This window comes from Peromyscus maniculatus, chromosome 1 (genome assembly GCF_049852395.1).
Source record: "Peromyscus maniculatus bairdii isolate BWxNUB_F1_BW_parent chromosome 1, HU_Pman_BW_mat_3.1, whole genome shotgun sequence".
Lineage (NCBI taxonomy): Eukaryota > Metazoa > Chordata > Mammalia > Rodentia > Cricetidae > Peromyscus > Peromyscus maniculatus.
In genome coordinates, this window is record NC_134852.1 from 141629189 (window position 1) to 141643766 (window position 14578).

Below are 14578 nucleotides of genomic sequence, written 5' to 3' on the forward strand. Positions count from 1 at the left end.
TGACTGCTACATTGTATGGTAAGTACACAGCTTCTTAGGACAGAGAGACTTTCCCATAATGACTATCACTTCATCTTCCCACCAGCAACACATGTAACCCGGCTTCACCTTGCCCTAGGTGGTGTGTGGGATTTTAGACTACCTCTTTACAAGCTTGTATATATAGATACTACTTTCCTTTGCTGCTGTTGGAATGGTTGTGAATTATATTGTTTTTCACACTTTCATTATATATATAAAGAAATATGATTGCTTTTTTGTATGTTTGTGAATTTTTCCAAGATGTGACTTTACTTTTTAATGTAATATTTCATATACTTTTTGAGAATTTCATACATGTAACAATATATTTTGATCATATTCATACTTCCGTGCATTTTTAATTTAAAAAATTCACTATACATTCTTTGGATAGGAGAGACAGAGAGAGGAACACACACACATACACAGACACTTCATGTGTTCTGGCTATCTGGCGGAAGATACAGAATCTGAGGAAATTTTAGGTTTTAATATTGTAAATACACAAAAACGAAGTCATTCACAGATTAAAGTTATGTTTAACTTTATATAAATATAAAGTTATATTTAGCCCGAAGAAAACACCAAATCATTTATGTGTCTTAAATTGTGCTTAATTTAAAGATGGTTTGGAATAGATGGCTGTTGGGATGGTGATGTGGAAACAGCACTGGCGACAGCCACATGGAAGTTCACAGAGAAACACAGAGCTGGCAAAGCAGATAGCGTCCACAAAGCCGCTGGAGCAGATCTGGGTCCCACTGGAGCAGATCTGGGTCCCACTGGAGCAGATCTGGGTCCCACTGGAGCAGATCTGGGTCCCACTGGAGCAGATCTGGGTCCCACTGGGGCAGATCTGGGTCCCACTGGAGCAGATCTGGGTCCCACTGGAGCAGATCTGGGTCCCACTGCTAGCTGCCAAAGCTTGTCTGTTAGGCGTCTGGGTGGATTTGAACCTGCAGCTATATTCTGTTACCAGCCTCATGAACAACCAAACCCTAAAATTCCTCATTTTAGACTTTTCCTCGCAAACATCACATGATGAAATGACCTTGATTAGCTATTGGCCTAAAACTGTAAAGTACTCTGTGGTCCCAGCAGCCCCCATTCCCCCACAGGGTCCACTAAAGTCAGTCTTCTGTCCTTCCCATCAGCTAAAAACCCCATTCCTTTCAGACAGTATTTTTCAAGGGAAAAATACAAGATGAAAGGATCATACTGTGTCTGCATCACAGACAGGATTTGAGCTTGTCCTCAGCATTCTTACTCATACAAAATAAAGCAGGGCTCCCCAAGTACCTCCTAACTTCCTGATGAGGAGATTAGGAGACATTCATGATATTTGCTTCCCCAGACTTGACTGCACCAATGAGTATTTTGAAATCCTGGATGGCCCTCCATCTTCCACAAAGTCCCTGGGGAAACCCTGCAGTGGGGTGCACATCACCTTTGCATCCCACTCCAGCTCAATGACCCTTGTGTATTTCCGAGGCATGAACAACATTGGGAAAAACTTCATGGCTTATTACTATTTTGAAGCCAAAGGTAAGAAGATGGCATGGAGTCACAGCTCTGAATTTTTTGGTGATGTGCCATCATTTGCTCTGTGACCTTAAGCAAGCCATTTGACTGATGGGAAATCCATTGCGGGGCTTCACACAACACAAGATGGGTCATTAAGGAGTCATTTCTGATAACACTCTGATTCTAGTCCCAGATGGGTGCTTTAGATTATACAGAGGAAGGAGATGTGTTCCTTTAGGTCCTTTCTGAGACATGTACACAACATATAAGGAGTTCAAGATTAATATACAAGACACAATCAGAAGGTAAATGGAATATACTAAATTAAGGCAGGCCAATAAAATAGTGTGTGTACTAGAATGTGCTACACAGACACATATATTCATATCAAAAAGGGACATTAGAAAAGACAGGAGCACTAAAGGCTTCAAACACCAAGGAAAACAGCAGGGGAGATCAATTTTGGATTTGGCTGTCACATTGGGTAAGCTGTTCATGGAGAAACAGCAAGAGGACTTGAGAAGTGAGATCAGTGCTGGAAATGGGAGCAGGGCATGCTGGGAAGGCAGAAGCTAAGCTGAGTGTCTCTGTTACAGCACAGTACGCACAAGTTAAGCAAGATCAATTAAAACAATTGTGAGCCAAATACGATAACAGCTGATGTTTACTGATTATTCATTTGCTAGCGTTTTAAGCTCCTTGCATGTGTTGAGTTTACACGAACCCATGGATCGTCCCTTTTTACCGAGGGGAAAACTGAGGCTTCCGAGGTTCGGTAATTACCTGGGGTTCTACACTACTCTCTACCTAGAGATACCAGGCAGGCCTCATATCTCTTTGGTCGAAGACAGTGCTAACACAGTCTCCAGGGCCATTAGGGTCAGGCTGACTCACTGAGCATGCTGGCGACACACTGCAAGACAGAGGAGAAGGACACCAAAACAGGGGTCAAACGCGTCTCCAGAACTGGCATCAAGCACCTGTTGATTATCGCTTCCTTGTTTTTGCAGAGATGACATCGAAGACCCCATATTTGATCAGTGAGTCAACGCCCATGTCATTACTTAATCATCATTTTTAGTTCATGTTTCTTCCTCTGCCCCTGCTCCTGGTGCTTTTTTTTTTTTAAACAGGATCTTACTATGTAGCCCTGGCTGTCCTAGAACTCACTATGTAGACCAGGCTAGCCTCAAACTCACAGAGATCTGCCTGCCTCTGCCTCCCCAGTACACCACTATGCCCAGCCTCCCTGGTGTTCTTGCTGTTGGCTTTTTCTCTCACTCTCCTGTTTCCTAATTCCTAGTATAAGAGAGGTTCTGTCTGCAGAGTTTCTGTGTAAATCTAATGCCCAGTCACACTGCAACCAAGTTACATTTAATCAACCATCAGGTCACTTGATGTTGATAATTGTCTATTTGATCTTCTAATTCCTTGTTTTTAACAAGGATAACAAGAAGTACTTAATTAGATATTCCACATCTAAGAGTTAGCACAGCAGATACATGTTAGTTCCTTTTCTTGTGACTGATAAAATACCTGACAGAAGCAACTTTGGGAAGGAGGGTCCATTTTGTCTCACAGCTCGAGGTGTAGTCCATCATGATGGAAGGCATTATAGAGAGAGTGGCTCTAGCTGTGGTGGCTGGGACTAACATGGCATCCACAGTCAGGAAGCAGAGAGATGTGGATACAGGCTGTTGGCTCATTTCCCCCTTTTTATTCAGTCTGGGACCATGACCCATGAAAAAACCATGCCTATGTCCAGGATGTGTCTTCCCATTTCAGTTAAACCTCTATGGGAATGACTTCACAGATACTCCCAGAAGTTAGTCTCCTAGAAATAATAAAAATCGGGAGCAGAAATTGATAAAAATAGAAACAAAGAAAACAATACAATGAATTGATGAATCTAAGAGCTCGTTCTTTAAGAACTAGACTCAACTAACAACAGACCCTTGACTCAACTAATCGAAAGAAACGAGATTATCCAAGTTAACAGAATCAGAAATGAGCATGGAACCATAAGCCAATGAAATTAAGAATAAGAGAATACTTTTTAAAAACCTACTAAGGTAAAAGAAAAAATCCCTAGATTAAAAAAAAAACAACTCCATTAACATAAAATTATAAAAGAAATGAACAAATTTCTATGTTCTTCCAAATGACCAAAGTTAACCAAGTAGAGATCATTAACCTACAAATATCCATAAGAAATAAGGAAATTAAAACAGTAATTTAAAAAAGCCTCAAAAATGCCCAGATAGATTCTCAGAAGAATTCTATCAAACTTTCTAAGGAGATCTATTCAGAAAACTAGAAAGAGAAGGATCCCTCCAGAACTCCTTCTATAAAGCCAGTGTTACTCTAATAACAAACAAAACCAGGGAAACACATCAACAACAAAAGAAAACTACAGGCAGTGTTACCAGTGAACATAAATGTAAAAATCCTTAATAAAATCCTAGCAAACTGAATAGGGCACATGTCTGAAAGATCATCCACCATGATAAAGTCTGTTTGCTCTAGAGATGCAGGGATGGCTTAGCACATGTAAGTCAGTCATAAATGTAATAAATCACATAAATGGACTTAGAAACAAAAATCACATGATCATCCCAATAGATCAGGAAAGATATTTGGCAAAATTTAGCATGTCCCCATGATAAGAGTCCCAGAGACATTAAGACCGAAGGGAGCACACCTCAACATAATAAAGGCTGTCTATGACAAACCCACAGCCAACATCATCCTGAGTGGAGAAAATCTTAAAGCATTTCCATTAAAATCAGAAATGAGGCAGGGATGTCCACTATCCCCCATTTCTTTTCTTTTCTTTTCTTTTTTTTTTTTTTTTTTTTGGTTTTTCAAGACAGGGTTTCTCTGTGTAGCTTTGTGCCTTTCCTGGAACTCACTTGGTAGCCCAGGCTGGCCTCGAACTCACAGAGATCCGCCTGGCTCTGCCTCCCGAGTGCTGGGATTAAAGGCATGCGCCACCACCACCCCGCAATCCTCCATTTCTTGAAGCACTAGCTAAAGCAATAAGACAAGAGAAGGGAATTACAGGGATACAAATGGGAAAAGAAGAGGTCAAATTATTCCTATTTGCAGATGATTCCAAAAGTGCCAACGGAAAACTTCTAGAAATGATCAAGACTTTTAGTGAAATGACACATATAAAATCAAGTTATGAAAATCATATATATGCTTTCTATATACCAATAAAAAACTTACTGAGAAAGAAATCATAGAAACACTCTCATTCATAATAGCTTCTAAAAATAAAATATCTAGAAATAAAGCTAACTGAGGAGGTAGAAAGATCTTTGCAAGAAAAACTAAGTTGAAATTAAGACTCACCATCACAAGAAGAAAGTAAAGGGGGGATGGTTCCTCCCAGAAAGACATGGTCTATGAATGTGTGCATTTTAGCACGAATTACAAAGTTATATTTTTGGTGAGGAGGCAGAGGGGTATGCCATTTCAGTTGGCTCCCATACTTCTGAGAAACGTAAGACCCCTATGAAGAGAGGATTTGACTTAGGACATCCCCTATTATGTAAGTGACAGGGTTAAAGACACAGTGGGAGTCTGGGTGTTCAACAAAGACTGACCCTGAGGATGCTTCCCTTGACTTCCTAAATCCTTTTTTCAAGACCACATCTTGTCTCCACAGCCATCCCCACAGCAACTTCCAAGACAGTAACAGAAAGACCAAGTAAGTCCCAGAATGCACCCATTTGAGTACCAAGTGTCCCTTTATCTCAGCATCCATGTCTACACCTGCTTAATATGTGTGTACTAGAATTACACAGAGTCCATGTGTTTGCAAATGGACCAGTTGACTTTGCCCTAAGATTTAAGACCATTCCAAATCCCTAGAATCTTCCAACTCTCGTATCCTGAGTAAATAGGTTGTTTTGTTGTTGTTGTTTGATTTTGCTTTTGTGTCCTTCAGAACTCTCAAATCCTGCACAGCCTACAAAAACTTCCAGTGGGAGTCTCTCACTTCCTCCTGTGCCTGACCCAGGTACTGTTCAGTTTGCATCCCATATAAATCACTAATTGATTTTTCCAAAATAGGCAGAGGCTCAGAGCCATCCCACAGGTCATGAACTAGAACAACAGAAAAACAAAAACAAAAGCAAGGCACTTCTGAAGCAGAGGGTGGGGAGGTCTTGAATAGGTAGACCTATTGGTTGCCTTGAGTAGAGTTTGGTAGAGTCCTTTTGATTTTTCTACTTTCAGTTCCTTCACAGATAAGGTTGGCATGCCAACACCCTGATGTATAACCTTGAGCTACCATAAAAGTGACACTTGAAAGCTTCTCACAAAAATAACAAAGTTTTGTGCAAGTTTTGTATTTGTCTGCATTTAGCCCAAACAGATTTGTTCATGCTTCTGACATAACTGATAGCAATTACTGGATTTTATATGAGCTAGATGCTATTGACAATCTTTGTGATTTATCCCACTCCAGCTGGGGTTGACTAGTTGGCTGACTCTAGCAGGTTTTCTTTACCTAACAGAATGTAGGAAAGGATAGCTCAACCATCTCATGGAAAGATATCATGATATCATACTCCCAGATGACAACAGTTACCAGGTCTCTGTCTGCAGGGGACTGGCCAGAGCTGCGGCTGGTGGGTGGCTCCAATCGGTGCTCAGGGCGTGTGGAGATCCTCTACCAGGGAGCCTGGGGCACTGTGTGTGATGACCTGTGGGACCTGAATGAAGCTGAGGTCGTATGCAGACAGCTGGGGTGTGGCCAGGGTGTGTCTGCCCTTGGCAAGGCCTACTTTGGCCCTGGTTCAGGAGATATCTTCCTAGACAACTTCCAGTGTGCTGGGGTGGAGCACTTCCTGGGCCAGTGTGCCCATTCGGGCTGGAAAGACCACAACTGTGGCCACCATGAGGATGCTGGTGTCATCTGTTCAGGTATGCTTTCTAATTTTCTCCTTTGGAAGCAATCATTCACAGTGTGTGCTTTGCTAAAACATGCAAAGAATGTGTCTGAATTCAGGAAGTGTTTGGGAGCTGAAATAATAGTGTTCATTTGCTGCCAGGAGACCAGGGCAGCATGGGGCTGGCTCTCAGAGCCACAGTGAGCTTCTTGACTGCATCTGTGGAGCATCTAAGTTTCCAGAGCTTCAGTCTCTTCACTTAGGGAACTAGGAGATTGACTGCTCTCTTTCCAGCACAGATGTTTTTTACATAGCACTGGCTTAGTACCTGACAACAAAGTGCACATCTCATCATTCTCCTTTGTCATAGCAGAGAGAAAATTCTTGTGTGTATGTGTGTGTGTGTGTGTGTGTGTGTGTGTGTGTGTGTGTGTGTGCATGACTAATTTTAATTGCCTGTGGCATTTTTTAAATACCTGGATTTACGCGTGTACTCACTCGTAACTGTGAGTACATCGGTTCCCTCTGGAATGCCTACTGATAGCCCTGTCTGATGATGTGATGCCTTTAAGCAAACAGCTGCAGTCACAGATGTGTCTTGAAAGAATCAGTCACTGTTGTGGGAATGGGTGTGCGGTCCACAGAGCTGCCCATGTGGAATAATTCATCTTACTCGTGTATATATTTCACCAGTAAATAGACTCAGGCTCCTGGGAGCAGACACTGTTCAAACCTCAACCTTTTAATCTGTTTATCTTCTCACATTGCTATGCTATTGCATAGCATATTATATAGCGTAACTATTGCACATGCTACACACCAACACCCCAGAGAGAGGCTTATGTGAGACCTATTGATAAGTTTGGTTTTCCTGGTACCTTGTTCTTTAAAGGGGTTGATAATAGATTAATAAATTTGTATCAGACTTCATCTTCTGTTACTAAAACCTGGAGTTCCTCCAAATGTTGACCTATTTGTTTTTCTTACTTACAGATGCTGAAAAACCTCTGTTGGATGTTCCAGGTCAGTGGTGCCTTTAATAGGTGACAGTTAGCTATCGGCTGCCCTTGACTTTATCCTTGAGCTATTTGACCTTTCACCTCTGAGTTCACTTATTTTTCAAACTATAAACACTTACAGAATGCCAGTAGGAAGTATGGCTGCAATTTCTTTTGGTTGTTGTTGTTTTTACATGTGATATTTTGTGTGTATATGTATGTGTGTGTGTTCACATGTGTATCCATCATTTTATGTTTTTGCATGCTCTTTGTAAAACACTCACAAATTACCTGACAAGTGGGCTACAGATTTGACCATTTTCCTCACTGTCATACCATCAAGAGCAAAGGTACATTCAGAAGCAACATGGCTCCTTACTCCTTGCCTGTGCTCTTCTCTCTGGTCCGAAGGACTTTCCTTGGCTCTTCCAACTGATTAGCTCCTTCTTGAGTTTTTAAGAGCTCTCTCCCAGGATCTTCCTCTCTGTCATTATCCTCTAACACCCTGTCCTTTGCCTTCATGGTATTATCATAGTGTGGAATAATACATTGTACTGATGTATGTATTTTACTAGTGAATAGACTCATGCTCCCTAAGGGTCTATGTTTGTACCATCAATGGGAACATGTACCAACATGGGAAACAAAAAAAAATCTGTTGAAACAAAATTAGCTGCAACTCAGAAACCCACAGTAAACATGAGGATCAATGCCTGAGACCCACCCTAACCCTCCTCTGAGCCTGGTACTGCTAGGCTCCAGATGTGGGCATGGGGGTGGGGACTCACACCATACCTCTGTCTACAGGAGACTGGCCAGAGCTTCGCCTGGTGGGTGGCTCCAGCCGGTGCTCAGGACGAGTGGAGGTCCTTCACCAGGGAGTCTGGGGCACTGTGTGTGATGACTTGTGGGGTTCAAATGAAGCTGAGGTTGTATGCCGCCAGCTAGGATGTGGTCAGGCTATTTCTAGTCTCGGTGAGGCCTACTTTGGCCCAGGCTCAGGAGACATCTTCCTGGACAACCTTCAGTGTTCTGGGATGGAGCACTACCTCGGCCAGTGTCCACATTCAGGATGGTCGGAACACAACTGTGGCCACCATGAGGATGCCGGTGTCATCTGCTCAGGTATTCCTCTTATTCCTATGCACCTGAAGACATTTGAAACCATCTTTGATGGGTGGTATTTTCCATTCATCCATTTGATTCTTTAAGTAACCCTTCAGGACTAGGTCCTGGGTCAGACACATATCCTGTCATGAGTGGCTCCTGGTGGTATACGGGAAGTCCAGGGTATCTATGGGTATCACGCTGGGGCATTATGGTAAATATCCCAGGGCACCTCTCCCAAGAAACTATGCCTGCGTAGATTTGGAAAGGAGCTAGGGGGTCAGCACTTTAACAAGAATTCCAGGAATTCTGCATCAGAGTACCCCGAGGAACCTGGTCCTGCCCACCATAAAACACAGCTGACCTGATGGCTGTGCTAAGTTTCCTAAGCCAAGGACTTCCCTAGATGAGAGTGCCCAATGGACAGTTTTAGCAGCTGGTTTCTGCACCCAGAAAGGGTGCAGAAAAGGCCTGTCCCTTTTATTCACCATCCACCTCCTGTCACCTCAACCTTTGAACTCACCAAAGAGAGTGACCTGTTGCTTTTCTTTGTGTGTGCAGATTCAGATGGCCCCCCTCAACCCATGCCGCCAGGTAGGTCCACTGCCCTCCTAGTTGAAGGAACTTCCCATCCAGGAACAACCATAATAACAGTATCAACTACTTTTTAAAAAAAAAAAATGCTAAGAGTCAGGCATTATTCTGAGCTCTTCATACATGTACATTGCCCAACTCATGATGGGGTTATGTTCCAGAAATCCAACTGTAAGAATATCATATCAAAGAATGCATTTCATACACCTAACCTACTGGACTTCCTAGCCCAGCAACAGCACACTGAGAGCACCTGCCACATATCCTCACCATCTGTGGTTGCCTGGGAGCTCACTGCTGTGGTCCAGCATCTCAAGCGAGGATCATCCACATATGTGACCCCAGGAAAAGATCTAAATTCAAAATCTGAAGGACAGCCATGTCAAATTTTCATAAGTCAGGGACTCCCTCCAACTCTTTTAATTCCCCTTAGGAAGATATTTTGATTATTTCCATTTTCCAGATAAACAGACACATAGAAAGTTAGCAGGGAACTCTTGGATATCCAGGACATTTGAGTCAACTGCCAGTACACCTGACCTCTAGTCTCATTTGCCATACCCACATTGGCCCAGTGAACACCCACATCAGACAAAGCTGTAGCAAAAATGGGGAGACAGTTTGCTCAGGTTGTTGCTTATCACCAAGATAATTCTTTAAAACACACATACTATGTTTTCAGAAGAAATATTTAACAAAGATTAAACAATTTTGATCATTAAGAAAATTAATGGGGAACTAAGCTTTTATACTGATATACATATATATATAATCATATGTATATATAATCAGATATTAGAAAACTCAGACTAATGCATATACTATAAATTCTGTAATGACAATGGAAGTGAATGAAAACATATTTCATTACAACATCTGCCCAAAACATTGGTAAATATTAAGCAAGGGCCCCTGATATGTTAATTATTTAATCCCCATGGTTGAGGATAAGGGAGATCCAAAGTCTGCTCACAGTAACTCTATTAGGGGCAACTTTAAGAATGGGCCCCCTTCCGTTTCCTGTGCTCCAGGACCTCTTCACATTGTCTCTCCAGAAGGGTGATCAGACATCTTGTAATATTTAGCTTGAAGGAAAACTGAACTTACCCTTTGAATGTATCTGGATTCTCCCCTTCAGCTTCAGCAGAGAGCATATAAGTCACAGGTCATTGAAAAAAGCATTTCTCATAGCATTTACCTGGAGGAGATGTTGATGAGTACTGGGTGTCCTGAGGCAAGCCCAGCTTATGTGTTGGGGTCATGAGTGATAGAAGTGCCATTTAAAGCTCAAAGGCCATGGTTAAGGTCAAGAATAGTGTGTATATATATTTTAATTTCTCAGGCTGGAGGACCAAACCCAGGGCTTGTGCTCGCAAGACAAGCACTCTGCCATTAAGCTATATCCCCAACTCCAACAGTAGCTATTCAAATGAAGGCTTGTCTGTAGTTTGCTCATTTCGTGTAAATTGTATGGGTGATAAAGAAATGTGGAAGGAGCCACCCTGCTTTTCCATTGCTGTCCCAAAATTTAGCATTTTAAGACAGCTACAGGTAAATACATGCCATGGTTTTGTTGGTCAGGAATTGGAGCAGGGCTCAGCTTGGGATTCTGCTCCTCAGAGCATCAAGCTAGGGTCTCCATGTCATTTACCTGGGTGCTGGTTTGGAGAGCTCAAGATAGCTTTACTTACATGATTGGTACCTTTGTGGGTACAGCTGGCAAGATAGGTCCTCTTCCCTTCCAGGAAGTCTCAGGACCTCTTCATACAGTCTGTTCAGTGGGTAAGATGAAGTGAGGCTGTATGAGTAAGCATCCTTCTTAGAACAGAAAGTAGGCATCAATAGTCTCTTAAGACGAGCATATCTTATGCTATATCCCATTGTTCAAAGTAGTTGCAGAGCCCATTTACCTTCAAGAGAGGGAGCATAGTCCTCATCTGGTGATAAGAGGCATATCCAAGTACTGGCTGGCTTTGATCAGGCATAGAACCATAGGGAATGTTCACTCAGCAGCTCCAGACTCTTCTATGTTTGTACCAAATCATTGATGTTTTCAAAGAAAGCCTTCACCATGCACTAAATTGTAGATGGAACTAAAGATTTCCTCCTAGATGTCACTGTTATCTTCTCTTTTCTTTCTAGGTCCTCCTTCAGTTTCTCAGGATCCAATAACAGGTAGTCATTTCTTTGCTTGAACAAAGAATGGTAACTCTATGCCAGCAGATTCCAGGCAATGTCCATGGATGTAGCTCAAAAAAGCCACTGGCATATGTGGGTGAGCGGCTTACTCCTCTGCTGCTGCCACTCTGTAAATGCTGACTGTTTATTGGGAGTAGTGTGTGAGAAAGGAAGGCTGTGGGTCTTCCCAGGACAAAGTAGATAAGAGGTCAACAAGGTGGCAGGATGTAGTTCTACAATCCATCTGACTCACACTCAGCCTGTCTTGTTTAGGCACATCCCTGTAATGGATGCTCATAGACACCTGGTTTTCCTCTCTTGACACATATGTGTGTCTTGGTCCTGTTATTGTAACCTATAGATGTCATCAGTGGAGTATGGAATGATCAGTGGAGTACGGTGGCATACACCTGTCCTCTCCTCACTTGAGAGGTACAGACAGGACCGTTTTGAGTTCAAGGCCATCCTTGGCTACATAACGAGATGTTGTCTCCATAAAAGGGACTGGGGAGTTGGCTCTGTGGTAGAAAGCACTCGCACAACACCCCGAATTTGATCCCAGCTTCCTCCCACCCCACAATGTGATTAGTGGCAGAAATGTAGGATGTCTGGAAGCAGTGCCCAGCATCCATCTTAGGCAAGATTAGGAACTCATGGGACCCTGGGAGGATTACAAGATGGTCATAGTGGTGAAAAGAAGGAAAATTGAGCAATTCAATAATATTTAGGTATATGACCAGTAAAGTGCATTGTGCTTTCAAGATCCTCCAAGATAACTCGGTAATTTTAAGTTATCTACTCATTTAGACAGCATACTGCCTTTGTAGATCGGTGTCTATTCATACTAAAAACGATGATGACTATGGAAGAACTAGATCTCTGTCTTCTTGTTTAACTTTTATAAATCCCCAATTACTCAACTTCCAGTCTGAGTACATCCATTTAAAGGAAATAAACACGATCCAGCAAAGTGATGACAGTGTACGGATGTCCCAGTCGTAAGCTCCCAACTCTGCCCCTTGTCCCTCCCCTTCCCAGCTGAGTCAGACTTCAAAGTTCTTCTACAGCCTCTTGCTCCATAGACCTCCTCAAAGAGTTTCCTCTTTCACAAGACAGATGCCCATCTCTCTGTCCCTCCTTCCCAGTCTCTCACAATGTAGAGCCTCATCTTTCTCCCAGAAAACAGTCTTTCCATTTTGGAAAGGAGAGATTCGGTAAGCAGAGGATAAGTGTGACATCCCTGTTCAGATGGTAGGAGCAGAAGGAAGGATGGGGATTCTCACACAGTGATGCTTTTGAGTCATTAGAATTAGATCAAATGGCTTCCCAAGAGATGCTAAACTAAGTACCAGCTCACCCAGGCCAACTGCCACCTGGCCACACTTGACTTTTCTGTTTTGACCATGCTGTCTGTGAAGATCACTCAGTGACACCATGTGGCTGCAACCTGACATCCTTTTTCATGTTTCAGGAGGAAGTAACTCTTGTGGAGGGGTCATTTCCAGTCTCTCTGGTTCATTTTCCAGTCCACGGTACCCAGAAAACTATCCAACAGACATCCAATGTGTTTGGGAGATCCACGTGGAGAAAAACTTCCGCATAGAGCTTATGATTCCGAATTTAAAGTAAGAAACTAGTTGTAAAGAGAAAGTTCAATTTGAGTAAGAGCATCAGTTTGTTGAACTGTGGTAAAGACATATCCTTTAGTGAGATGAAAGCATAGCAGTGAAAAACATTCCAGCATGTCCACGTTCAAGTCTGAGTTACTTTTGTAGTGGTATCCAGCAGGTCTCTTCTAGTTAGAAACATGCAGGAAATTCTTTATCAATGTATTTGACACAGCTCTGCTTTGATAGTCTGTCTTTTGGTTTTTTTTTTCTAAAAGAAGTCCCTAAATGCTCAAAACCTTTGACCGTATACACTAGGCACCAATATATGTTCTTTCAGGCCAACCTTTTTGCTCATCATATTTTATACAAATGTTCAGAGAGTTTCCTAAGATACATATTAGTCAACTGTTCCAGGCCTGGGTTGTGCATTTTTCTAAGTGTTTCCTAAAGTGAAAGGAGAGGGAAAAGTTGTTGCCTCACCTCTGACACAAATAGAACAGTGTTCCATAGTCACTGCCACCTTTTCATCACCATGGCATGAAGAAACAGCTGATGTTTTAGAATGCTGTACATCCGGACCATTGACTGCATGCTTCTTCTATATGTATGTGTACATGCCTGCACCTATGAGCATGTGGAGATCAAAGGTCATTTCAGGTGTCATTTCTCAGGCACTGTCTACCTTATTTCTCAAGAGAGGGTCTCTCATTGACCTTGAACTCTTGAAGTAGGTTAAGCCACCACAACCAGAATTTCTTCATGGGTTCTGTACTTCATGTTTCATGGTAAGCACTTTACCAACTAAGTTATTTCCACAGCCTCTGGGCTATATGCTCCTAGGCTTTGTCATGCTCCAGTGTCATTATAGCCTACAGATGTCTTTGTTATCCTCATTAGAGACGAGGACAATGAGATCATGGAGAGTAACTAACTTGCCCATTGATATGAATACAGGTCTGTCTGATGTCAAAGTCCCCATTCCTCACCAAAAGTTTTCTCTGAGCAAAATATTCACAAGGCTGTTCTTGAGCATAGCACACACCATGCTGCAATAGAGGAAAACCATGAGATTCCGTGATAAGTTAGCCTCAGCCAGGCACTGAATCGTGGTTCAGTCATGACTGTGTCAAGGCTGTCAGTTTGGACTTGCTTTAAACCCAAACAAAGAGCAATCACAAATTCCTAAGCTATATTATCTTTGTGGCTGGTCGGAACTACTTTGATTTTAAAACTTATAACAAAGTTGTAATAATAAGCTTTACATATACTCCCCAGGCAAAGAAACTAGAGTCCTGATAAAGCTTTGGGAAAGATAATGAATAACTTCATGCTCTGAGACTGTCATGGTTTGGGGTGCTGATACTGACAGTCTTGGTACAGTGTTACTAACCCCCAGCTCTCATTCCCCCAGCCTGGAAGATATCCTGGGATGTCCCTATGACTCAATTGAGATCTTCGATGGCCCCAGAATTGCATCACTCTCCATGGGGAAGTTCTGTGCCCCATCCGCTGTGGTATTTTTCTCCTCCTCGGACATCTTGACCGTGGTGTTCCGAAGCGATTATATGACAACAAATACTGGGTTTTATGCTTTTTTCAATGCAATTTCACAAGATGGAAGTGAGTCAGGTAGGAAGCTCAGGTA

The 14578-nt window shown here is 42.4% G+C and overlaps 1 protein-coding gene across 1 annotated transcript in view; it reads left to right on the top strand.

Annotated features, from left to right (window-relative positions):
• LOC102926594 (scavenger receptor cysteine-rich domain-containing protein DMBT1-like) overlaps window positions 1-14578 on the top strand; it is a 120115-nt gene that overhangs the window by 38954 nt on the left and 66583 nt on the right. Inside the window, exons 12-22 of the mRNA XM_076553836.1 lie at window positions 1376-1566; window positions 2556-2585; window positions 5219-5260; window positions 5501-5572; window positions 6163-6480; window positions 7440-7469; window positions 8252-8569; window positions 9113-9145; window positions 11288-11320; window positions 12795-12948; window positions 14345-14562. Coding sequence (XP_076409951.1) covers window positions 1376-1566; window positions 2556-2585; window positions 5219-5260; window positions 5501-5572; window positions 6163-6480; window positions 7440-7469; window positions 8252-8569; window positions 9113-9145; window positions 11288-11320; window positions 12795-12948; window positions 14345-14562 — 1439 coding nt within the window. The remainder of the gene's footprint in view (window positions 1-1375; window positions 1567-2555; window positions 2586-5218; window positions 5261-5500; window positions 5573-6162; window positions 6481-7439; window positions 7470-8251; window positions 8570-9112; window positions 9146-11287; window positions 11321-12794; window positions 12949-14344; window positions 14563-14578) is intronic.